At 40.0% G+C, this 27,358-nt stretch overlaps 1 protein-coding gene across 1 annotated transcript in view; it reads left to right on the forward strand.

Annotated features, from left to right (window-relative positions):
* NSF (N-ethylmaleimide sensitive factor, vesicle fusing ATPase) overlaps nt 1-27,358 on the forward strand; it is a 147,125-nt gene that overhangs the window by 46,472 nt on the left and 73,295 nt on the right. The window contains exons 6-8 of the mRNA XM_045814603.2: nt 2,313-2,420; nt 2,905-2,980; nt 5,722-5,877. Of these exons, the coding sequence (XP_045670559.1) occupies nt 2,313-2,420; nt 2,905-2,980; nt 5,722-5,877 (340 nt within the window). The remainder of the gene's footprint in view (nt 1-2,312; nt 2,421-2,904; nt 2,981-5,721; nt 5,878-27,358) is intronic.

A 27,358-nucleotide genomic window follows, 5' to 3' on the forward strand; every position in this document is an offset into this window, starting at 1 on the left:
TTTGTGACTTTTCTTAATTATTCCTAACTCCTTCCCCCTGTCATTCATAGCTCCATAGCAGTACTTCTCAGAGTGTGGTCCAGAGACTTCTTTGGGTCCCTGAGACTCTTTCAGGGGATTTGTGAAGTCAAAATTATTTTCATAATAATAGCAAGATGTTACGTCTCTTTTTTCTCTTACTCTCTCACGAACGTATGGTGGTGTTTTGCAGACTGTGTGATGTATGCTAGCTCGTCAGCACATCGACTGTTAAAGCAGATGTGAGGGTCTGCTGTCTTCCGTCTGCGAGACATTAAAGAGATTTGCAAAAATGTGACAGTGCCACTGTTTCCACATACGTTTTTTATTTTGGAAACTGGCGGGGGATTTTTTTTTTTTTTTTTAAGATTTTATTTATTTATTTGACAGAGACAGCCAGTGAGAGAGGGAACACAAGCAGGGGGAGTGGGAAAGGAAGAAGCAGGCTCCTAGTGGAGGAGCCTGATGTGGGGCTCGATCCCAGAACTCTGGGATCACGCCCTGGGCCGAAGGCAGACGCTTAACGACTGTGCCACCCAGACGCCCCTGGCGGGGGATTTTATAAATTAAACACAATTCACTTACGTTCACACATAATGAATTTCTTGTCATTTTTATGTTAATAAATACATTTTAAGTTTCTTGTTCTAATTTCTACTACAGTGAATACCAGTGGATATAATCCATTTAAACAAAGGCTCTTTGAGGATTCTCAAAAATCTTTGAGACTAAAAAGTTTGTGAATCGCCGCTTATGGCATTCTGATCTCTAGTGACTTACCTAGACTATCCTTGCAGGCTCTCATCTGGGGAAGTATGTGGAACAGACAGTGAGAGAAGCGGTAGAAAGAACTAGCTCTTGGATGAAAGGAGTGTCACTTCTTTGGATTCTCTCATCTCAGTGAAATGGCGTAAATCTGAAAGAACAAGACCAGGCATCCGGATAATCCATACATTATGATAATCAAGCTTTCACAAGTGAAAGTAAATCACTGACAGACAGAAAAGCGTTACAGTGCATTTATTATTCTTTTTAAGAGTATTAGAATTGGAATGAACCTCAGAGGTTGTCTTGTCTAACCTCCTCATTTTGCAAATGAGTAATTTTTAAATTCAGAGAAGGTAAAAAGCGTGCCCGTGGCTACACAGCCAGGGCCATAGCTGAGACAAGAACCCGCTAGATAACTGAATAGTTAATTAATTAAACAAATATTTACTGAATAACCTAGTATGTTTCGGCTACTATTTTAGTCCCAGCAGGTGAGCAGTGAACAAAATACACACATTTCCTATTCTTACAGAGCTTACTTTCTAGTTGGGGAAGACCATGCACTGTTAAGTACTTTGATGGAAGGAAAATGAGCTGATGTACCAGAGAACCAGCATGGTGCTGCTCGAGATGAGACGGTCCGGGGAGTCTCCCCAAGATAATAGTCCGCTGATCATTGGGTGACCACGTGTCCATTGCTTTTTGAGCTATGCTGTTCCTTCTGGATCCCTACACTTTTTGATGAATAATTATGCTCAAATTGCTTACCTAAACGTCATTGTTTTTACCTTTTCCTTTAGTGTTACGACTTTAATAGAAGATGCTTTGGTATTTGTAATCATTTCAAACCCAGGAACATCCAGATGTCTATAAACCCATGAGAGAAAAATCCTCCATAATTCAGAGAAGAAATAAATATCTTACCCCAAATCACTGTTCTTAGTGTCGATTCCCATTCGTAGTGGTCAGTAGTGGCAGGGCTGGCAGTCAGCTTTGCCTGCGGTACTTACGGTTGCAGCCCAGCAGGTAGAAGAGGGCCTAGGTTGTAGAAGGCACTCAGTAAACACTTGGTGAAGGAATGGGCATTCAGAAGCTCTCCGTGCACTTGTATGGCAGGGATTTGTATTGGTGGTAGAAAGGCATGACTCTGGGAGTCATGGACCCGGGACCCAGGCGTGAATCCTGGCACTGCCATTGACTGTGACTCTGACTTCCGTTGCTTAGGCGCGCTCTGGATCTCAGCTCCCTTACTGGTAAAACTGAGGAAGCCCGTCTGTTTCCAAGAGAGTTTGTATTAAGTAGAGGACCTCCTGTAGTGTTTGTTTGGCACACGAAGATACTCAATAAATGTTAGTTGCCTTTTCCTCTCATTGCCTGTGTGCGTAGTTTGCCTGTGGAGCAGATTTGAGAGGGATATACAGGAGAAAGCTGCCTTCGCTGCATTTGGAAAACGCTGGTGATGATGTGAGAATCCAGCCATTATATCATGGAAGTGATTTTTCTCCCCTTATCTCTTTTCTACATAGCTTGTGTTTAGCTTCAATGAAAAGCTTTTTGGTTTGCTGGTAAAGGACATCGAAGCCATGGATCCTAGCATCCTGAAGGGAGAGCCCGCGACAGGTAAAAGACAGAAGGTACGTTTTAGTTCTAATAATCACTGTGATGCGAGTTGTGCAAATTAATACAACATTCCTAGCCATTCTCTTGCTCAGTGTTTTCTTTCGTATTATGTAGTCTTTCTTTTAAGGTAGTAAGGAGAAAACATTGCTTTTATAACTAATACTATTATCAAAATATAGCATAAATTAAACTTATTTGCAGACTTAATAGTTATTTGAAATTTGTATGTGTACTCGTAATCCTGGTTGAATACAGATCATCTGTATTTATTGTACACAAATAAGAGCAGTAAGTCAGGCATTATCAAAAGATACATGCATTGAAATTAAATAGAAATAGTAGAAAGTAGTTAGGACAAAAATAAATGTAACTTAGATGATAGTTTGGAAGATTTGCTTTGCTCAAAGAGACCTTACTTCCCCTTCATTTTTGGCCTTGCTTTGAGAAGTCCAGAAGTTCACTATTAGACTAACTACTAATTATTGTCTTTCTGTACAGATTGAAGTAGGACTGGTTGTTGGAAACAGTCAAGTTGCATTTGAAAAAGCAGAAAATTCATCACTTAATCTTATTGGTAAGATTTGCAATTTTTAGAAAAGTCTGAATGAAGTGGGACTATCTCTGTTATCATATGTGACTCAACTACTGTGATTTTCAAGTCTGGGAGGAGAATAAGGGCACCTCTGTTGAGAAGGCTTATCACAAAATCACACAGTATTTCATCACTGTCAGATGTGCTGATACAGAAAAAAAGTTTAGGGCACCTGGGTGGCTCAGTCAGTTAATTGTCTGCCTTCAGCTCAGGTCATGATCCCTGGGATCGAGCCCCGCATTAGGCTCCCTGCTTTGTGGGGAGCTTGCTTCTCCCTCTCCCTCTGCCTCCTGCTCCCCCTGCTTGTGCTCACCCTCTCTCTCTCTGTCAAATAAATAAATGAAATGTTTATTGAAAAAAAGAAAAAAGTTTAAAACCTTCACTAGATCATTATTGTCCAATAGAAATAGAATATGGACCATACGTGTAATTTTTAATTTTCTAGTAATGACACTAAAAATCAAGAAAAAAATACAGAGTAAAATTAATTTTCAAACTTTTTAAAAAAGATTTTATTTATTATTTGAGAGAGGGAGTGAGCAAATGAGAGAGAGAGCACACAAGCAGGGGCAGAGGGAGAGGGAGAAGCCAACTTCCCTGCTGATCAGGGAGCCTGATGTGGGACTCGATCCCAGGACCTTGGGTTTTTTACCTGAACTGAAGGCAGACGCTTAGCCAACTGAGCCACCCAGTCGCCCCTCATTTTTAAACTTTTAATTTTGAGATAAGTTCAGGCTTACAGCAGATTTGCATAAATAGTTCAGAGAGGTCCTGTATGTTTCAGCAGCTTCCTTGGTGTTACATCTCAAATAATCATAGTACAGTTACCCAAACTAAGTTAACATAGTTACATTGATACTAACTAACCTACAGATTTTGTTTGGGTTTCACTAGTTTTTTCATTATGTCCTTTCTGTTCTAGGATCGGATTCAGAATCTCACATTGCATTTAGTTGTTTAGTTTCCATAGCCTTCTCTGGTCTCTGACAGTTCCTCAGGCTTCCACTGTCTTTATCCACCTTGGTGCATAATGTGTCTGTACGCATGTTGGGAACTGGTCAGTTATTTGTAGACTGCCCCTCACTTGGTGGTGTGTTCAGTGTGATACTAGCATCACTTCTGTTAGTGATTGAGTTAAATGGTGAATGTGCAGGTAAAGAAAGTCTTTCCAACAGATTCTTAGCTCAGTCCTACTCTTGTATGTTAGCCCTGCTTTTATTATAATAAAATAATGCAGATTGGACTCCAAGAAAAGTAACTCACCAGAATGATGATGCCATGAACTGTATAGTCATTCTGATTTGGGGTGATTTTCACTATGCCGATGTCCTCCCCAGTAGAAAGTAGAGGGTTGTCATCATTGGTTGCCCACCATTATTTCCAAGGCTATTTACCTTCAAATATGTGACCTTTCTTGATCCATAAATTATCATTCCCTCCTTACTTTTTTTTTCTTAATTTTACAACAAAATATTTGTTTCATAAAATATGGATATTCACTCAAAAATAACTCACACACTCTAAAATTTTTAAATTTGATCCTATTTTCATAATGTTTTATAATTTGTTTTGTTGCTTAACATATTTCAAGCCTCTTCATACACCTCAACAATATAATTTTTAATGACTATATATGTTGTTTTATGGATGTCAGATTTATTAGAATCTCCTATTATTGATCCAATACATTTCTGAAGTGATTTCTTTGTATTTTATACACCTTTCATACACCTTTTGTTAAGGTATCTTATCTTAAGGGAGTTGCATGCCTTTCATACAATGTGGGTGTTTCTAAGTCATGCAAAGGTGATTGATGGGCTTTTTTCCATTGATAAATAAAATTGTGTACGGATTTAGCGTGTGGTAAATTTGGCCACAAGAGGGCAGTAGAGTGTAAGAAATATTTTTCATAGCTTCATAAAGGAAACGAGTCCGCAAAACCCTAACCATAAAATCACCATCTAGGATAAACTTTTTCTAATGTGAGCTTTTCTTCTCTCATAAAAAAAAAAAAACTGTATCACTTTATTTTTTGTTCATAGCGGAGTGTACTAAGGCACTTTTATTGTTTGAGGTGGGTAATGTGCTTCTCTTGAGTTACGTTAGGGGGCACTATAACATTTAAGTTAGATACTTTTTATCTGTGAAAATTAGGAACTGTGAATTTTGAAATCATTAAGACTTTAGGATAATTTTAGACTTTTGTGTGCAAGTAGAGGAAAAAACAAATAAGACATCAGACTTAGCGCATCCTTTCAGGCTAAGGGGTTATATACACGGTTTATAAACTTAATCTAGATAAATACACGTATTTTTAAATACACTTGCTTCAGGAGCGTTGAGGGATTGCTAGATTTCAGTTCCTTTTCTAGCAACTAGTGTTGTCTTCATCAGATGTACACATGGTGTTTCCTCTCATCAGCCAAGTTAGTTAACTAGGTTAGGATTAGAGGTTAATAAGACCAAGCTCCATGGATTGACCACAAATGGACTACCGCATGAGTTTAGACATGTCGGAAATGTTTTGCTGGCCCTAAGTGGGTCCAGACAAAGTAGTTAACATAGCAAAACTTATTCTTCTTATTAGAAAATCAGCTAAGAGTGTGTTCATCTTTGCCTAGGGTAGCTTCTCTTTATTCATTAAGAATGCCCAGCAATTTCTGTCTTTTTTCACCTAGTAACGAAGTTCTTGTTTCACATTTGATTACATTTGTCTGACATAGGCAAAGCTAAAACCAAGGAAAATCGCCAGTCTATCATCAATCCTGACTGGAACTTTGAAAAAATGGGAATAGGAGGTCTGGACAAGGAATTTTCAGATATTTTTCGACGAGCATTTGCGTCCCGAGTATTTCCGCCAGAGATTGTGGAGCAGATGGGTGAGTTTAAAAAGGAAAATTTGATAAAATCTTGTATTATTAAAAAAAAAAAGAAGAATGCAATGAAATCTCTTTTTAAATAACATTTTGAAATTTTTTTCAGACTTGCCAGTGTATTTTTGTGTTTTAACTTTTTCTTTTAAAAAAATGGTCTAAAATTTTTTTTTGAAGTATTACAATTTTTTAAATTACATTTTAGTTTTATAGGGAAAATAGAAATATTTGTGGTTACTTTATCTTTATTTATTTGTTAATTTAAATATGTTTGTGTATGGACATATTTAGAAATTTCGTTTTATTTATTTATTTATGAATGCTTTTCTATAGGGCATGTTTAGGAATTTCACCGGACTCTGAAGATTCAGTGTGTGTCTAAGATTTATGCTGCTGAATCATCATCATCTATTAGACTGTGGGCATTGTTCTTATGTTAGCTACTGCTTCTTTTTATTGTGCTGTTGCGTTACCCAATTAGTACATCTTCGTACCTAGTAAATGGATTCTTGGCATGTTTTTCAATTAGATAAGTTTGATCCAAAAAGACAAATGCATGGTATACATGGGAGTTTCCATATTGCGTGTAAAGAAATGTGCCGTTCATTTATCATTTTCTTCTTGAAGGTTTATTTAATTTATCTGTGTGTGAAATGGCTTTATTTGCCCCAGTGGAAATGCTGTCATGACTGTTTTCATATCCATATCATATGTTGAATTGGAATGTGAGCAACAGAATATCTGGGAAAGGAATTTATAACCTAACAGCTTCTGACAGACTATTAGTATAAAAACAGTATCTAAGAAAAACCTGAAGAAATACGAAGATATTACTCCCTTCGCCTCCATCATTCTTTATCTGTACATTGCTACTGGCAGATAAAAGTATGGTGGAGAAAAGAACTGCTTTCTAGGCACTAAGTGCTTGGTTCTATTAGCCTCCTATTGTTGGTAGCCTTTCTGCCTGGCCGTTCACGCTGATAAATTAGAGGCACAGCACACACCTGTTCTCTGGGTAAAGGTCGAGTTTGGAGTTGGATTAAGAGAAAATGACAGAGACCCTCATCACCTGAGTTTTATACACCTTGAGATGGCAATAACATACTTTTTTATCTGAAAGATAACAAAGGCCAAGTCCATAAAAAACAGAATTTTAATTTGGAACGTAGTAAAAAATGTGGTAATTCACTGTCTTGGTAATGTGTATTTTAAAGCACAATAAGTCCATAAAGCTTTTTGATCAAGACATGGAAATGTTGTTTGCATATATTTTGAGTATCAGGAGAAATGAAAGGATGATTTTAAATGTTCTGTTATTCTTATGGCATATTTTTTTACTGGTTTTTCAAGACTGAGCTCTGTGCAGGGTCTAATGATTCTGTTTCTTTGAACATGTATATTATCCAACCAGCAAGTAGAAAAGTAACGGCTTCTGTAATAATCTGTATCTTTTAATTATATTACAAATGTTTTCTCGCAGTTTTTAGAAGCTGTCAAGGATTCAATTTTTCAGATGCATGTTTCCTGTTTGTGCATTATCCAGACCCTGCTCATTAGGGCCTCTGTCTGCAGTTGGGTTGATAATCCTGAAAGGAGCAAAACTCATATTGGTCGATTTGTGACTTTGCCAGCTGTTGGAGGGTTTGGAATTAAATCAAAACAGATCTGGAATTTTTGAGTGAATTTAATCTGTTGCTACAACTCATATTGAAATTAGTTAAATTATAATAATTTGCTTTTTTGTTATTGTCAACAAGTTTTTTGACTAAGAACCATGGATTTGAATTTTGTTTGTGAGGGCTACTATCCAGAACCTTTTCTGTGGATATATTTTTTTAATATTTTTACACTAATTGGACAAAAAACGAGTTCTGTTCTTTAAAAATTTTTTTTTTGTCTTTATGGCTTTTTGCCATAAAGATGCATGTTATCAATTTGATTTAAAAGACAAAAAGTATAAAACTACCTTTGCTTTTGAGCTAAATTGAAAGGCATTATTTTCTTTATTCTGAATGAAGATTGTCAGTGTCCTAATGGTCAAATGGCTGGGAAATAGTTCTCTTGCAATGCACGTGTCATTCTCTGTTTTCCATTAGAGTCTTCTTTTTTCCTTTGAATTTTGGGGGATTACATGGTAGAATACCTCATTGCAGTCCAAAAACAGCATGGTTATAAAATTCTCATTAGGCTTTGGTAAAGGTATATAAAAGTACAGATTGCTACATTTGGATAGAATGTAAAATAACCCTGCACAAGTTCTTTTTATATATACCCTGTGTTCTTTTACCCTGGCAGGTGGGAACAAAATTGTCTGATTTTTTCCTCACTCTTTAATGGTTTGGGGATCCGTTTGGACACTGGGTGTGATTGTTTAAATCAATTAAAATGGAAAGAAATAGTGATTAGAGAAGAATAATTTATGTAGGTTATGGGGCTGTTTTGTTTTAAGCAGAGAACTTTTTGTGTTTACCATGGAGTCTAGAGTTATGTCTACTTTGTAAGTAGGAATCTTAACTAAATGGATCTTTTTGCCTATGTATCAAAGTTGCAAGTTCACAAAGTGATCGATTTAGAGTTCTCTTCTCTCACTGTGTTTATGAGTGATAATTTTGCTTCTAGGTAATACAGTTCTTTGCTTTTGCTTGTGAAACTTCATGTTCCTTTCCATGATTGAGGATGTAGTTTAGAAATGTGCAGAATATTGCTGGTGAGGCATACAAAGACCAAAGGGCTAATCAGAGGCACACCGTGATGCAGGAACATTCGAGGTCAGGTGAGGTCACGCACATGCAGTCCGTGTCCTAGGAGCACCTTCTGAGTCCCAGGGTAAAGGTGTGGGCATCAAAAAGTGGTGTCTGAATGTCTCGGTGAATAAACTCAGCAGCTGATTGCTGTCCTTGAGTACAGTCAGGTGTCAGCTGGATATACACTTGCGTTCAGACATTTACCACACTTACTCCCTTGCACGTGGTTTTGTGGAGAATGTTGTGAATAATTAATTGATTGAGTCCCTCAGTTCTTGTTGTGGCTCTTTTGTTGGCAAAGATAGAGATTCTGTAAAGAAACTTCATTTTTCAGCATCCCTGGCAGTTACCCCTAAGTTGTAAATGCCAGGACAAAAAAAAACCCCACCAAAAATCCTCTTCAAAGGACAGTGGAATGCTTGTTAAAGAATTAACGTCTCTTAATGTAGTTTTAGGACTAGGTTTACATGTAGCCAAGGAAAGGGGCTTTGGCAGAAGTTCCTCTTTTTATAGTTGGAAGGAAGAGTGTGCGGACTGAAGGCCTCCAGCCTCATGTTGCCTTTGGTGGCCGTATCCCTCCAGGAGATCCAGGCCACCTAGCGGGGAGGAGAGCCTCTGTGATGTCTTGTGCCTCCCTTCTTTGAAACGGACTCTGTTCTTTTTGGTCCCCTTTCTCTATGCCTCCCTCTCTAAGCCCATTTTCAACCTGTATTTTTAAGATTTTTTTTGAAATTCTAGAGGAGAGCAACTCTTTTCTGATACAGTAGGTGAAGCCGCAGTGACTCTACGGAGTAGAGTGCCTGGAAGATAAGGAGCCTTTCAGTCACACGCAGGCATCTTTCACATGCTAAGAACAGTGCAAATAAAATATGGTGGAAGAAAGGGCACTGAGGTTTTCTGCGCGCCATATTTGGGGGAGAGGGAGTTCTTACTCAGATTAACATAAACACTGACACTCTTAAGATGCATTTTCACACTCCCACTCATGAGGAGAGATTGCAATTTAAATGGGGGTTAAGACATCTAGCCGAACTCCAGGGCTCTGTAAAAGGAACCCTAAGGCTAAAGAGCTTATCTGAAATTTGAAAAAAAGAAAAAAAAAAAGTGAAGCTTTCTGACATTCATCTTTTTTCCTTGTATTAGTCATAACTTGCTTTTCAGCTATATTTTAGGTTTTGAATGCCAACCTGACATCTGTTCAAGTCTGCCTGTAATTTATTAGGAAAGGAAAAGAAAGCAGTTGCTCACTAGTTAGAGATGCAAAACTTCCCCCTTCTGCTTTTCCACCAAGTACTTATAGATGATACTTGGACATGAAGAAGGAATAATTTACTAATTATTAATTCAAACTTCATTTTAGGAAATCTGTAATTTTTTTTTAATCAGAAGAAGAAATAGCTTATGACCATGTGATTTCCAAAAATCTCTAGAACAGGATTTAGAGCTAAAGCACACACCCTAAAAATTACTCTAGGTGCTTTTTTTATAAGTTGAAATTTTTAACCTTGAATTAATTCTTGCATTGGTTTTAATAATTTAAGTAAAATTTACTTACATTTGAATAGAAGTAATGTAGCTGTGGTCATGTCTCAGAGTCAAACTGTGTGTAAATTCAGTTAGTATTTTTTATTAATAGATAAACTTTTAGAAATAAATCTTTCAAGGAGGGGGAGCTGTCTGTAGAGTCTAAGCTAATGGATTAGATTTGCTGGCAGCTACAGGTGAGTTACGGATCAGTCACTAGTCTAAGTTTGAACCTAAACCTCCAGCAGTAAGGAAATAATTAAATGAAGTATGCTACATGCTCTTACCCTTGGTATGGAATACAGTGAAGCAGGTCTTAAACTGATAGTTTCCAATGTATAGAGATGTTTTAATAAAATATATATATAAAACTGAAAGTTAAATGCATTACAGAAGTCTCTATGAACACACATTAGATTGAAAAAACATTGTTTACTTCCATGAAAGGGAAGTTGGGATGGGAAATACAGGGAGGTTTTTGTTCTTTTACTCTCTGAACTTCTGCATCTGAATGTTTTACTGTGATCTTATATTTCTACTTGTGTAGTTAAGAAAACAACCAAAAGGTAATATCACAGGCTCTTTCTCTTTTGTGGTGGCTTTGCTGTCAGCACAGCAAGGGAACGCGGGGACAGGTGTGTCCCATGTCCTTCATGAGGTTTCTTTGGAGGAAAAGAGCGCAGGGGTCATGGGGACCCCCCCCCCAGGGCTTTGATGGCAGCCCCTGACAGAGGGGAGTCAGAAGCACATGTCCTTTTCCACTGAAAAGACCAAGTTCCTGATGTGTAAGAAACTACTTCCTCCTGTAACTGTTTTGCATTATATTAATGGGTATGAGTAGTTTGTAGTCCCTGCAAACTGTGAGAACATTTGCATCAGGCCTTTACTCAGCTGTGGAAACCCTAGAGGGGAGAGAGTGGGACCCAGGGACTTGAGGGAGAGCAGAGTATCTCTGATGTGTGAGGAGCTGTGCTTGAATTTGCTCACACCTTTCCACTGAGGAATCCAGCTCCCGTGACTCCTGATGTAAAGTGGTGGGTGTTTCTTCCCCTTTTACTCCCGTGTTTAAGTTGGTGGTGATGACGTCGATGACGGTGGTAGCTAATACTCCTGCAGTGCCAGGGGCTGTTCTACATTCCTTACATGTATTAACTTGTTTCATTCTCACAACCACCTTACGAGGTAGACACTGTATCATCCCCATATTATGGAGAAGGAAGCTGAGTCCCGAAAGGTTGACTGACTAGTCCAGGACCTATAGCTAGTACGTGGCGGAGTCAGATTTGAACCCAGGCGGTCTGGCCTCAGAGGCCACACCTTTAACACTTACATTGTTCTTCTCTCATGAAAGCCTATCCTATGTAACCACTAAAATGGGCCTTCTCAGCCCCACTTCTTGGGGCCTCTGAGGTGGTCTTTGAAGGAGCTAGAGCCAAGGGTTTTTCAACTGTGGCATCATAGACATTTTGGGGCCTGATCAGTATTTGGCATGAGGCGCCGGCGGGCCTCTGCACTGCAGGATGTTCAGCAGCATCTCTGGCCTCTACCTGCTAGATGCCAGTGGCACTCCCTCCCCCCCCCCCCAGTGGTGAGAATCAAAAATATCTCCAGACATTGCCAAAATGGCCCTTGGGGGGCAAAATCACCCTTGGTGAGCTAGTACAAGCCCCTGGCTTCTCTTTACAGATGCAGAAGCTATGGCCCAAGGTCACTAAGCAGGTCACAGGCAGAACTAGGACTAGAACTTGGTTCTTCTGATTCAGGAACCCTTGAAGAAGGAGAGGAAGTGACTTACTAAGTTTGTCCAGCTAGTAAGTGGCTGAGCTGGGGTTGGAAGTAGGATGTCTGGTTCCAGAGTCTGATTGGAGTCTCAGCTGCCTTTCCAGGTACTGGAGAGATGGAGCAAAGAATCAAGGAGTCAAGGAAGCCCTGAAGTTTAGGTCGAAGAATATTTTATGATGAGTCAATAAGTGCCACTTTTGCCTTTCTCCCTTAATTAATTCTCAAAGAAATTTACAAAGTTTTCCGTATAGAAAGGTTCTGAGAACTTAGACATGACAGGTAAGGAGGGTGGGACAGAAGAGAGGAGTTACTGAAACCCTGAAGGTCTATAGGTCTGACCTCACCCCCCCCCCCCGCCATTGCCCATATGCAGGTATAAGTAAACGTTCAGAAAATACACTGCAGAAATTGGACTTCTGCATTTAGGTATGAGACAAGACAACTTTCTAAACTGTTTAAACTTTTCCAACCTTTCTGTCTCTGCTAACTAGTTAAACCACCTCCTCCTTCATCTTCCTCTTGTCATTCTCCTCTTCTTTCCCCCTGCTCCTCCTGTTTCTCTTCCGTCTCCTCCCCCACCCCCTTCACTCTTACCATTCTTCTTTTTGAGATTAGTGGCATTTTCCAGAATCTCAGATTTTTGTCACAGCAGGAAGGTATTGAGTAGAAATAATAAAGATCTTTTTATCTGTTTGGGTTTTGAACTTTGAGCAGAGAAACTGTCCCAATTGAGATTTTTAAATTTTCTAATTTCTGGCAGATTTTCTGAGACTTAAATGTGGCAAAAATCAGTGGACTTCTCTTGGCCTGGAGAAGAAGTATAAGTGCTCAATGTATGAGAATGAATGAACTCTCTATAACACTGAGGTTTTATAAATAAACTGTCTTTCTAGTAACTGGATATATTCAAATTGTCATGAGCTCAAAGACATGAAGCATTGGTTGTATGACTGTAATGTCTAATACTTAATAAGTCTAGTCCACTTTCTTCTTGTGTTTTTTGGTACCTGTGGTAGCATTAATACAGGAAGGAAGTGATTGCTCTGGGTTGTCCAGCAGCTTTGTCTTAAGTGAACTGTCAACTTAGAGATGGAACATAAATGCTACAATTAATCATTTAGAAATTAAGCACCATAACCTAATAAGTGATATCAAAAGTCAGTATATGATAAAGTGCCAAATGAGTGGTATAGATGGAAAGTCCGATAGCAATTTTAAGAGAGAGAATCCCTGAGGACTTCATGAAGGAGACGGAGCTTGAATGAGGCCTTGAATGCTGAATGATTTTGGATAGGAGGAGAGAGGATGGTTGTCCATGCCCTGGGAAGAGTGACAGACTCATCAAGGTATAGAATTCACAGCTTAGACCAGTTTAGCAGAGCTGTTGTTGGAAGAAGCAGGAAATTAGATTTAGAAGTTAGGTTGGGGTTGTATGTGGAAAGCTATGAATCAGGAGATGAGGACTTCCTTTTCTTTTTGTAAATACTAAACCTATTTGACCTTCAAGACGGACTCAGGTGCTTCTTCTGTGCTTCCTCTGTACCTTGTATATACTTAGGATGTAGCTGTCTTCTTAATATACTATAATTATTTGTTTGCATTACACTCACAAGGGGGAGTTTCTCAACCTCAGCATCTTTGACATTTTAGGGTGGATAATTCTTTGTTGGGAGAAAGGCCTGGTCCTGTTTGTGGTGGGCTGTTTAGCAGCATCTCTGGCCTCTGTCCACTCAATGCCAGTAGTTCCCTGCCTCCTTCCCCCTGTGTAGTGATCAAAAGTATTTCGCCTGAATAGCAAAATTGCCCCGCATTGAGAACCATTGCTCTAAGACCTTTGAAGGCACAATCATAGTGTCTTTTTATCCATGTGTTATCAACATCAGGGCTGTTTGGAATGTGGTCTACAGACCATTGCTGGACCTTGAACCATTATTACCAGTCCAGGATAAGATAAATATTGAAACTGAGAGTGAGAATTTAGAAACTTTTGTAGCAATTTAACATTAGCACAATGTTTTTTACTGTACTTTACAAAAATATTGATTAGAAACTTTTAAGAAAAAAAAAACTGGACCTTAGCATAGTTTGAGAAGTGTTGCCCTATGTAAATATTTGTTAAATGAATGACATTTTTTAAAAAAGATTTTGTTTTTAAGTAATCTCTACACCCAATGTGGGACTCGAACTCACAACCCCAAGATCAAGAATTGCATGCTCCACCGACTGAGCCAGCCAGGCACCCCTAAATGAATGAAATTTCTGAACAAATGATTATAATGAGGAGTCACTGGAGAATTTCTAATAGTGGGATAAGACAAAGTGAATGTTTTAGGGTTGTTAATATGGTTGTTCTGTGTGAAAATGATTGCTCTAGAGAAGAGGTGAAAAGACTGCATAGCCTGGGAGCCAGTAGAGTCTCCATTTGTGTGGTCCTTAGAACCGGATTGGGGTGGTGGCAGTGCGGATGGAAAGGGAAGAAAAGGCACAAGAAAAGGTTACAGAGATGAAACTGGCAGAATTTGATGATTACTTACTGTGGGTGACAGAGTTGGAGGTGAGAAGTCAGGTCTCACTGAAAAAATGTTAGAAATGAGAAGACCAGGAGGACCTAGTTTGGCGGGAGTGGAGAATATCATTGCACGTATTGTCATTACCACGAAGAGAAACTAGAACCTGGATTGAAGCTAGGAAGAGTGACTGATATTTGTGAAGGCTAGCTTCAGTCTCTGCAGGTTTGAGAAGCACTCTGTTGACCACTGTTTCTTGAAATATCCTTTTTACTTGGTTTCTCTCACTCCAAGGGTTTCTGATTTTCCTTCTACCTCTGGCTGTCCGTTTTGGGTGTGTTGTGTGTGTCCTTTAAAATGCTGGAGTTCTTCAGGAATCTGTCTTAGAACTCCTCTTTTCCTCACTCTGAGATTGTTCTCCCTAAAATTGATCACGTCCATTTCCATAGCTGCAGTTAGCATCTTTATGCCATCAACTCTCAGATATGCATATTTTATGTCCGAGTTTAAAGCTCTGGATTTTTATCAGCATAACCTGTTGTTTCTCTCATGATCACACAGATAAGTTCAAAATTAAATTCATTCAGCTGTCCCGTCTGTCCTCCCTAAACATGCTCCTACTCCTGTTTTCTGTCTTGGGCAGTGCTCTAGCCAAAAATTTGGGCACCTTCTCTAGCTCTCCTCTCTCCTTCCGCTCCACTTCCCAGTCAGTCACAGAACAGACCATCAGTGCTATAGTCTCCTCACTCTCTCAGATCTGTCTTCTCTCTCCATCTCCCCCTGCCCTTGCCACTGCCTTCATCAGGATCCCTTGCCTGAATTGCTTCCTGGGCCTTCAGCCTTGCCATTCTCCAGTCCATTCTTCACACTGTAGCTGGAGGGATTTTTATGAAAAGGCAAGTCTGATCCTGTCACTCCACTGGTTAAAACTCTCCAGTAGCTCTCCTTAACTCCTTCCATGGTTTATAAGCCATGCGTTCTGGCCCCTGCCAAACTTCCCCTCCTGCTGCAGCCTGTGCCCCTCCCCCATGCTCTGGGTTCCAGCCAACCTGTCCTGTTTCAGTTCCTCTGCTGGGTCATGCCACTGTCTCTTACCTCTGTACCCCAGGGTGCATTTCACCATCTTTTTATCCTGCTCCTGTTCATCCTCACTAACAAACACTCCATAGAGGTAGTTGTTTGGTATGACTCTGTTGCCTAAGGTACTCTTCCAGCTCCGTAAGAGGCAAAAATCTTTAATCCATTGCCTTCAGTCAAATGTTTATAGATCTATTTCCTTATCTGAAACTTTCGTTGCTGTTGAAGATAGTTAACGCCTTAGATTATCCTCTTATGATGTTTGGTAATTGTCCATTTTGAATAGTGTTTGTTGATAAGGTAGTCAAGGGGACACTTAGAAATATTTTTTCTTTATTTGTGAACTCATACTTTGGCTGATTTATATTTACTTTTTATCACATTCCATCAGAGAGGAGGTGATAAATGCTCTACCACTTCTATAAATCTTGTCAGTTTCTTGTATGTGAATACTGATTTAGAAAAACGATTATCTTAATAGAATATTGGAGGAAGGGAGGTGGAAGAAAGAATTAGCAATGATGTTAGCAAAAAGCTGCACAGAACTTAATGCAAAATTATTTAGGAGAGTTCTTCTACCGTGATTCTGAAGAGACTTTTCGTAGTGTTCCGTATGACTTGTTACTTGGAGCAATATACCTTTGATAATATGTTTATAATTTTTAAAAAACCTGCAAGAAATGTGGGTTTTGCTTTTTGTTTTTTATTTTTATTTATTTTTAAAGATTTAATTTATTGTCAGAGAGAGAGCATGAGTTGGGGGGAGGGGCAGATGAAGACGCAGGCTCTGCGTTGAGTGAAGAGCCCGATTGGGGACTTGATCCCAGGACCCTGGGATCATGACCTGAGCCAAAGGCAGATGCTTAACCAACTGAGCCACCCAGGTGTCCCTGCCTTTTGTTTTTTAAATAACGTGATGTTCTTTTAGGTTTTTCAAAGACGTTAGAAGAGACAGCAGTAAATCCCTTCCATATACCATTTTCCTAATTGTGTAAAACTTAACGTTGAAAGTTACTGTAGATAATGTATTCAGGACTCAAAGGTTTCCTGTACTTAGGGCTGTGAGTTCTTCATTAACACCTCAGGCTTTCACACGGTATCTTTTCTCTGGGCAAGTGATAGTTTGAGTTCTGTTCCTATTCCAGAGTGACTGAAAACTGATATATAAAGATACACACATCTGTAGCTTGAACTTCTCTACCGTTTATACATATTTACTCGAATTTATCCACAATGACATAATTTTTTTGGAAGTGCTTTGATTTTTAAAAAATCTACCAAGAATCGTGTCACGAGGGAGAAAACTTAGCAAGACTTAGGAGCCTTTTGATAATGAATGGTTACTGCAGGATAAACCTGTAATGAGAATGCTGCCAAGCCACACACTAGATATGTTCAGTCAAATCTCAGGTATACGTAGGAGAATCATCCAGACTGCTGACTATTAGTACATTCCAGGGACATTTCTAAGCTGATCGACAACTACTTTTTTGCCTGGCGCTTTTCCTGTGTTACTGGACTTTTTCTACAAAACTTCTCTTGATTGATTCTTTTTTGCTTTTCTGTCTGCCACGTGATGACTTGGCCTCTTCTGCAGTGCCTCATTTAGGCCACCAGTTGTGGCTGTGATGAGCTGAGACCAAGGGAGATAGGCAAGACGCACTTCCCTTGAGTTACACAGTCTCTGTCGTCTCTTCTTTCTCTGGCTGGAGAAGGCTGCCCATATGTGATAATAAATGACAGAACTCAACTGTGGAAAATTCAGGTTTGTCTTATAAGTAGTAATGGCTCCAGGTGGGACACTGTGTGCACACAAGGAGAGAAAGGTGATAGTTTTTTTTTTACCATAGACAAAAGATTGAGTCCTTTTCTTCATTTTATCTAAAACGAATTTTTTAAAAAGTTGAATGGGTTGACCTTGTAGTTGAGTAATTCTGTTTTTGGCAACTCCTATAAGCATTTGAGGGAAAAGATCATTTAGAAGGATAGCTAGAAACAGAATAAAAGACATTGTTTACATTTATTACCTTAATTATCCAGTCCATTCTCAGACACTATTTTGTGCCTTTTTCCTGTAGCCCCTTTGCTTTCTGCACTCAGTTGCTGCTGTCAAGGTATGACATTTGCTCAAAAGGATTGTCACCCGTTTTGCATTATCTAATACTCCTCTCTAGGAGCTAACCACAGGTAACCTCCAGATACATCTGTAAATATAGTAGCTTTAAGTACATTCACGTAGCTATATACTTGAATCAGAATTAGACCAGATTAGAGTAGGAGACCTTAGAAATGATCTAGTCTAAAATTTTCCAAATTTACTTAAACTTACTTACGCATACTACATAAAGATACACCTATTAATGTTCCAAGGAAACATCAGTTTTGAGAAACACTGATGTTTGTTCATGTCATTCTTATTTTGTAGTTGAGGACATTGGGGCCCCAGAAGAGTAAGCGGCTGATTTAAGCTAAAGTCACATTTGGGATAAATTCGTGGAAGTGGAATTGCTGACTCAAAGAGCATTCCCAAGTGTAAACCCTTTTTTCATGCACTGCCAGATTTAGACTTCCTTCTTAAAAAGTCAAAATGTTATAGATGAAATCAGTCACTGCATCGGTTCTCTGGAAGAGAGAGAGAAATGGGAGAACTCTAGTGGTTACCGGGAAACTGATGGACAAGGTGTCAAGAGTTTTGGAGCCTCGTCTTAATTTGTCATTGACTGTGTGACTCGTGAATGTAGTTTCCTCATTAGTAAAAAGGGGAAAGCAGATGAGATGTAGAAATGTTTCTGGAACAACTGCTGTGTGAATGCCTCATTTTAGTGACATATGAAGTCTGTGCACAGACTCTGGCAGGGAAGCTTATCCTTCAGGTTCCAGCTTGATTCCCTTCTCTGGAAGAGCCCTCACACGTGTCTTCCCAGTAGAAGTAATTTTTTTTTCCTCTTTGGCTTCTCATAGCCCTTTATCTATTTTGTTTCTATCCAGTTGTGTCTTTGATTTTTAATATCGAGCTACTTATGACAAAGGCCATCTTACTCATCTCCTGGAAGAACTCGGCTTAGCATATTTTGGGGTATCTAATGGATACTCAGTAAATATCTGTGGGAGTTGAGAGTGATAATGTAGGTCTCCGTGTCCCCAGCGTATGAGATCAAAGAGCCTAGCTTTCCTACTGAGCGTTGTCTTTTCCCACTCTGAAGAGCTTCGCCATGTTTCTTCAGTTTTGGGGGGTTATTCCAAAATGTCTCTCCTTCTGATGCCACTTCTATTTAGGAACACAGTGGTTCTCCGTCTTTGGGGTCTATCAGAATTTGGGGGAGCTTTAAAAAAGAAAAACAGAGGCACCTGGGTGGCGCATCATTAAGTGTCTGCCTTCGGCTCAGGGCGTGATCCCGGCGTTCTGGGATCGAGCCTCACATCGGGCGGAGCCTGCTTCTTCCTCTCCCACTCCCCCTGCTTGTGTTCCCTCTCTCGCTGGCTGTCTATCTCTGTCAAATAAATAAATAAAATCTTTAAAAATAAATAAATAAATAAATAAAAAAGAAAAAACAATTCAGAAACGGATTTCCAGGTTCTCCCTCAGGTCTGCTGAACCTGAGTCTCAGGCAGAGCGGACACCCGGTGCCGCCAGTGGCTGAGCTGTCCTGCCAGTGCTCACTTGGCATCGGGCAGAGTGCTGTTCACGTTCCGACTCTCTTGTTTACCAGCTGTGTCTCCAGGGGGAAGTCATTTTACTGCTGCGAGCCTCAGTTCCACATCTGCCGGAAGAAGGGTAAGAATAAGACGTGCTCACAGGGCTTTTTAAAGGACTACGGAAGAGAACACACGAAAGCGCTTAGGACAGTGCTTCCAGTAGCTGCACTTCCAGCCTCCATCTGTCCCTGCTTGGGTTCTGTACGCATTAATTATTCATTCATTTCTTTTTCAAATAACATCTATGTTTTTCCAACTCTTAAAAGTTAATATGCTCAGGGGCGCCTGGGTAGCGCAGTCGTTAAGCGTCTGCCTTCGGCTCAGGGCGTGATCCCGGCATTCTGGGATCGAGCCCCACATCGGGCTCCTCTGCTGGGAGCCTGCTTCTTCCTCTCCCACTCCCCTGCTGTGTTCCCTCTCTCGCTGGCTGTCTCTCTGTCACATAAATAAATAAAATCTTAAAAAAAAAAAAAAAAAGCTCAGATTGGAGGTTTAATAATTCCATTTCCGAAAGGTAATATTTCATATGAACTTATTCATGCCTTTTGTCCAAGCATTTAGTGGTGATTCTTAGATCACCTTTACTGTATGTAACATATGGCTCTATCTCCAGAAGCTTTCACCATCTCCCATTAGAATTCTTACTGAGGGGCCCCTGGGTGGCTCAGTCGGTGAAGCGTCCGACTCTTGATCTCAGCTCAGGTCTTGATCTCAGAGTCATGAGTTCAAGCCCCATGTGGGACTCCAAGCTGGGTGTGGAGTCTACCTTAAAAAAAAAAAAAAGCTTGAAATGTTCAAAACTTTGTTACATTTATTAAACATGTTTTCTCATCCCACAAATAGTTATCTCTTCCTAGTTTCTTTTATTTTCTAGGTCCTTGGAGTCATGTTTTCTTCCCTTTTTCCTTTGCTTTGCAAGCATTTTTTTTTTTTTAAGACTTTTTCTTTTTTTCAAGTGTAGTTTTAGGCCCACAGCAAAAGGAGGGGAAGATACAGAGATTTCCCATATATCCCAGTCTCCATACATGCATAGCCTCCCCCAACATCAACATCTCCTACCAGGTGGTATCTCTGTTATAATTGAACCTACTGACGCATCATAATCACCCATGGCCCATAGTTTACATTACTGTTTACCCTCGGTATTGTACATTCTGTGACTTTGGACAAATGTATAATGACACGTATCCATTGTTGTGGTATCATACCGAGTATTTTCACTGCTCTACAAATCCTCTGTGCCCTCTCCCCCAATCCCTGGCACTCACTGATCTTTTTACTGTCTCCGTAGTTTTGCCTTTTCCAGAATGTCCTATTGTTGGGATCATACAGCATGTAGCCTTTTCACATTGGCTTCTTTCACTTACCAATATGCATTTAAAGTTCCTCCGTGTCTTGTCACGGCTTGATGGCTCATCTCTCTTTAGTGCTGGATCGTATTCCGTTGTCTGGATGCACCACAGCTTATTTACCTATTCACCTGCTAGAGGGCATCTTGGTTGCTTCCAAGTTTGGGCAATTATGAATAACTGTGAATAAAGCTCCTATAAACATCTGTATACAGGTTTCAGTGTGGACATAAGTTTTCAACTATTTGGCTAAGTACCAAGGAGTGCAATTGCTGGATCATATAGAAAGAGTATGTTTAATATTGTAAGAAGCTGTCTTCCAAAATGGCTGTGCCATTTCGCATTTCCACTAGCAACAAATGTGAGTTCCTGTGTTCCATAGCCTCATCAGCATTTGGTGTTGTCAATCTTATGGATTTGGGCCATTTTAATAGGTGTGTAGTGGTATCTTGTTGCTTTAATTTGCATTTCCCTGATGACATATGATGTAGGGCATCTTTTCATATGCTTATTTGCCATCTGTATATCCTGTTTGGGTAAGTGTCTGTTAAGGTCTTTGGCCCATTTTTAAATTGGGTTGTTTTCTTATTTTTGAGTTTTAAGAGTTCTTGCTATATTTTGGTGCTTCGTCACATGTGTTTTTTGCAAATATTTTCTCCCAGTCTGTGACTTGTCTTCCCATTCTCTTGACATAGTCTTTCACAGAGCAGTTTTTAATTTTAACAAAGTCCATTGTATCAACTATTGCTCTTATGGATCATGCCTTTGGTGTCATATCTAAAAAACCATTGCCGTACCTAGCGTCATCTCGGTTTTTCCCCTATGTTGTCTTTTAGGAGTTTTATGGTTTTGCATTTTAACATGTAAGCCTGGGATCCACTTTGCATTAGTTTTTGTGAAGGTCGTGAGGTCTGTGTCTGGATTCCTTCTTCTTCTTCTTTTTTTTTTTTTTTTGGCGCGTGGATGTTCAGTTGTTCCAGCACCATTTGTTGAAAAGACGATCTTTGCTCCATTGTATTGCCTTTGCTCTTTTGTCAAAAATCAGTTGGCTGTATTTGTGTGTGCATGCATTTTTCAAATCCATTATTGAATACTCCTAATTTTTTTCTGCTTCATTTTTTGGATCCTTCCTTTTTTATTTTTTTATAGCTTCAGTAAATTATACTTGAACTATAAGCAATAGCTTCCATATTATCTTCCTAGCCTTCAGTCTCTTTTCCCCTTCGTATCCAGGAATATTTATTTCAAAGCTCATTCTCTTTACAAAACTAGCTGGTTCTGCCAGGGAATGTCAAGGGAAATTTAGAATCTCAGCATTGCGAGGGATCTTAAATATCATTTAGTTCATACACTTTTGTTGAATTTTCTCTCCATTTTTGCTAAATAACTTCTGTCAAGTTCCTTAGTCTAAGCTTAGATTCCTGCAGTGACAGGGGAATTATTGTCTTTGAATGTTGCATTCCATTTTTTGGACAAGCGTATATGTGAGTCTTCCTTATGTTAAGGTGAGATGTATATCCTTGTATTTCTACAAGATCTAGTTCTCCCCACTAAGACTCTATAGAACAAGGATGCTTCTCCTTCACTATGAAAGCCCTTAAGGCATGTGAAGAGAGCTGTTCTGTCCAGACCTAAAGTCCTGCAGGATTCATCTTTTTCCTAAGCTACATCTCCCAGCTTGGTTGGTTCCTCCAGCCAATCCTTTTGTAATTTATTTTCATCCTGTTACCAGCCTATTCACATTTCTCTGAACTTTAACGTTTGTTTATATTCATCTTAAGTTGTGAAACCCAGAAATCAGTGATATGTTGCAAGTGTCTCCCCTGTTCTAAAACAGACCAGAACTCTCCATCCGTTGTTCAAAACCTCAGTCTTCTTTTAATGCAGGCTGGAATTGCACTAGCATTTTTGACATCCACATGCTATCTTGGGTTCTATCTCACGTTGAATTACTGTTGAGTAAAACCCCCAAATCATCTCTTACAAAACCGTACCTCCCCTAGCTCTACTCAACTACAGAAATCTTACATTTATTCTTGATAACTTCTATCTTGTTAGAATAGTTTTTTGCTATTTTATAGCTACAACTTGTCAAGGAATAAAAAATGTGTCCTTCTCAGCTTATGATTTAATTTAGGCTGTAGAACATATATATAAATAAAATAAAAACCTCAGAACTCTTAGAAAATGACTTAACAAAATGTCAGTTGTAAGTATGTACGGTTCTCAGTGTCCTCTGGCCTACATTAGACTCGCCTGGGTGGGGGGAAGCTTTATAACTGGTCACCTTCCTCAGCTCCACTCTGGACTTAATGAATTCAAATTTCTAAGAGTGATGCCTGAAAATCTGCGTTTTAACAGGCCCCATTGAACATTGGTGCGTGTTAAAGTTTGACTACTGCTACTGTAAGTGTTGGAGAATAGAACCAAAGATGGGATGCGAACGAGGTGGCACTGACACAGTCAGATGTGACAGGGTTAGGGGGCATTGCTTAAGGAGGTGATTTCTGAGGAGCAGAAGAACATGAACTCGATAGAATGAGTAGAAGTTCCAGGTGTAGGAAAAGAAAGAATAAGTTGTCTGCTAGAGGAGACAAGGTATTTGCTAGTGTGCAGCAGATGCCTTATAGAGCAAGTGGAATAAGTAGAAAGCTAAGGGACAAAGGGAAGAAGAAGAAAGGGAAAGCTGTAAAATTCTGAAACCAATAAGAACACATGCCAGATGGCAGCAAGGCAGGACCTGCCATAGTAGAAGCATGATCTTTGTCATCAAGAATTCATGAAATACCAGGCCACACCCTAGGAGGGAGTGTAAAAGGGTGGGGGTGTCAGCAGAGATTAGTTTGGAGAGTTGCTACACATACCCCATCTTTAGTTCTAGACTATCTAATGAGACGATCTATATTAAATCTCAGTTGACTAATTTGGATATAGACCAGTCAGGTGGTAGACATCACACAGCTGCTTGGTGCTCAGGGCGTAGGCCTTTTTCACTTTATCGTAACGGAACTCAAAGTGTTCTTGAGAATATTTTAAAGTTGGCGGGCCACAGCAAGTCTCTGCTAGACAGAATGACACCTGTGGCTGATCAGAGACCTGACTGCCCAAATGGGGTCAGGAGTGAGTTTTTAGTCTTAAATGTGTCCTTTCCTTAAATATTTGATAAGTGCACAGCTCAGCAATTGCAGATGATAGCCTGTGTTAGATGCTGATTGACGGTCTTTGAAACGCACAAACAAACTAAAAGGGCCTCCTGTATTTCAGTATGTTGATAGAAGTGGTGCTCCAAGTCCTCACTGCATGGCTGGAAAATACCAAACTATTTCGTAAGTAATCATATCATACTACTGAAATGATGAGTTGGATGGAAGTAAGAACATACTCATGGTTCTAGGAGAAATTGGAATTATGCAAACTTTAAAACAAAAGATCATATATTAATATTGACTTGTGATTGTATTTCTGCAAGTGCATGCACTGTTTAAAAATAAGCATTCAAATCTGGTTTGCACAACTGCAGAGAGAAGCTTGCAAGACTTGTGAATATGTCCTGACTTGCCACTAGTCTGTTGATAGTCTCCCTCTTAGGCAAACATGGCAAGTCCGTCTGCATCTGAATTGGAAGCTACTTGCACTTCCCCTTTAAACATCAGCTGTCGTTCAAAACCCACTCCACACTTTCTCTCTTTACAGATCTTTTTGCCCACAAAATGAACTAGACACTCCTTACCCTGATGCTAATTTGACAGAGATCACTTCTAATATATTATCATTCTGTTCACTCTTGTGTAAAATCAATGAGTAGTTGTTAGTTGTGTTGGTTTTTTTTTTAATATGTATAGTTTTTCCTCTTTCGGATACCTAAAAGTTGACTGACAGTTTTTCCTCAGTGCAGCTTGCCTCTGATATCATCTCAGGAAAACAAAGGAAATTCACTGCTTTTTAAAATAAAAGAGCCTAGCAAACATACTTGTCACTTTTTTGGGATAATGTTTTATAAGATTATAAACAGCAAACATTACTGTTTATTCATTTTAGTGCAGTGGTAAGGCTATATATTTTTCATTGAGCTATCTTAAGAAGAGAGATTACAATTAGCATATTAGATATCTTATTTTTTCATGGATCATTTTCATCAGAGGGCTGGATAAGCCTTATTATAGTGTATACGGCCTTCTTCAATTTAGACTTTCAGATCAGAAATGATTTGAGGTTATTCGTAGCACACACCTTAAAGCCTCTTCAAGTTGTCCCCACCAAAATTTGTATGATTATAATCACTGGGTGTCAATACCTGGGGCTCAAACAGTATTCCAAGTTTTATACATTGCTGGAGAATTCATTGCTAATTCAACTGAGAGAGTAAGAAGTGAGGTGGGAAGGCGTATCATGCTAATCTACCTCAAATGAGCAGGCAGAGGGTAGGCTGTGGTCGTCTGGCATGGCAAATGTGCTTTTGGATGAAGTACCCAGAAATAGCCTCAGTTCCTCCCAGTAGCACCAAGTCATTCCAGGTGAGTGCCAGCAGAGCTGCATGTGTGCTCCCTGAGAGGGAAGTGGCCACTAGGAACTATGACAGTGGTTTTGCACTGGGGAGACACAGGGGACTTTGGAGAAGAAACACACAGTAGAACAAGGGGTGGAGGAGATAGCAGGACATATGCACACGGAACTGATAATCACAGTAGCCTTGTAGCCTGGATTATGTGAACGAGTATGTGTTGACCCTAAATGGGCTTGGAAAACTGGAGACATAGGTATGAAACGGACTCTGCCTGAGGCATAAGAGAAGCAGGTGGGATTGACTTTGACAGTAATCCAGTCCACCTGGAAGACAGAGGCTGAAGCCATGGAGAATCCTGACTTCCTGAAACTCTCGTGAAATCTTTGTGAAACTGCTGTGGTCCACCTCATTCACTACGGTGCTCATTTGGAGCTTGCATCAGCAGAATGGGTACTATCACTTGCAATGTTCAAGTGACAGTAGTGTCCGATAAGTTAAGGGGCCAGAGTTGTCGGTCTCAGAAAGAATTTCATAAGCAAAGTAGTCACTTATTTTCAAGCTTTACAGTCACCTAGCGGTGATGTAATTCTCACAGGACAGTTCGGAGTCTGACTCCTATCAGACTATCTTCACAGTTCTTTGGCTTCCTCATTTCCAGTGAACTTTCCTTTCACTCCATCTCAGCCACCCCCTCTTTGGTCACACCCCAGGCTTCACCATTACCAGTAACCACCATTTCAGGGATCTCAGCGCTAAGCGTCCTGCTCTCAAGCCGCCTCCTGCTTGTGCCGTGCTAGCATTGCCCTCCACAGCTCTAGCAGCTTGGATCCCACAGGACCCTCCAGTTAATTTACTCTCACCTCCCAACCTTTTTGTTCTCTCTTCCCTCTTTACCCAGCTTCGCTTCTGTGGTCTGTCATGTTTATCCTCCTCAAGTACATCTTTATGGCCTTGCTCCTCATCTTCTGTGTGTGTCAAAGGCCTGGGTGTGTGTCAGCTACCTGCCTGCTCTGGATCGGTACCCAGACTACTGAGAATGGCTTCAGAAGAGCACAAAGCATGGTATCTGATCTCAGTTTAAATTTAAGAAGCACACCTCAAGTTGGCCCTCAGTGTTTCTTGGAATCAGTATTTCCTGCTATTCCTTCTGCATTTCCCTAGTCTAGCCACTTTACTCTCCTTCTCTCGAAGAGGACTCGTTCCTCTTCTCCATTCTCCTCAGACCTCCAGCACCATTTCCTCCTTCCAGTCCCTCCTCACCAGCTGCTGGTACCCTGGAATCATGATTTCATTGAGAAAGTAGAAGTAGTCAGAAGAGAACTGCCTCCTCTTCCCCACCACCAAATGAATATGTCCCAAATCTTCCTTTCTTTTCCTACTACAATTTCTTACGACTATTGCCTCTTTCTATTTCTGGTCTCTTGTCTAGATTATTTCAGTACTATATTCAGGGGTTTAAATTTGGATTCCATGAATAGGCCTCAGAGGATCTAAGAATACCCTCAAAACTGCATGCAAATTTTTTGTACATGTGCATTTTTCGGGACAGGTCCATTAGACTATTCCATGGGAAAGAAAGTAAGAGATAGAATGAGAGACTATGACAATTTAAATGAGTCAGTTCCACTGATTTCTCTTTCCATGTCTGCTCTTTGCTATGTAGTTCACCAGCCCAGGGCACTGATCTCTGAGCAGCGAGGCACGTAAGACATCAAGAAAGAACAAGTGACAGCAGTCAGTTCAGCTTGGCAGTCAGACAGGACAGTCCAGCAGCCACAGGTCAGAGGCTTTCCAGCATCAGAGCCACGTCTTAATGTCCTGCAGAAGCTCAGGAGAAAGCTGGGGCATCTCTAGGGAGGTGTCTTCCTAAGGCCTCTGGACCCATTTGTTCATATGCTTCCAAAGGACTTGGAGGGAAATGAAAGTTTAATTGGCAGAAGTCCAGAGCCAGCCAGTGAGGCAGTGTCCCCAGAAAAAGGTTAAAAATATTCCTCTAGCTACACTTTAACCCACTCATCTTTGTTCTCTAGTCCTTCCTCCACTCTACCACCAGAGTTAGTTTTTAAATGTATATCTCATTGTGCACTCTCCCTGATTAAAAACCTCAGGGTTTTTACAAAACAAATTAAAAACTCCTGGGCATGGTGTCAAGGCCTTCCATAGTTGGGAGCCTGTCAGCCTCTTCTCCAGGCACTCCCCTCCCCTCCCCTCCAAGGCTGTAGCCACAACAGGTTACTACTGGCTGTTTTGAAAGGATAGCTTCTATGTCCATACCTTTATGCCTTTGATCATGCTAGTTTCCCT

This window comes from Ursus americanus, chromosome 23, assembly GCF_024610735.1.
Source record: "Ursus americanus isolate L20-20 chromosome 23, mUrsAme1.1.p, whole genome shotgun sequence".
Taxonomy (NCBI): domain Eukaryota; kingdom Metazoa; phylum Chordata; class Mammalia; order Carnivora; family Ursidae; genus Ursus; species Ursus americanus.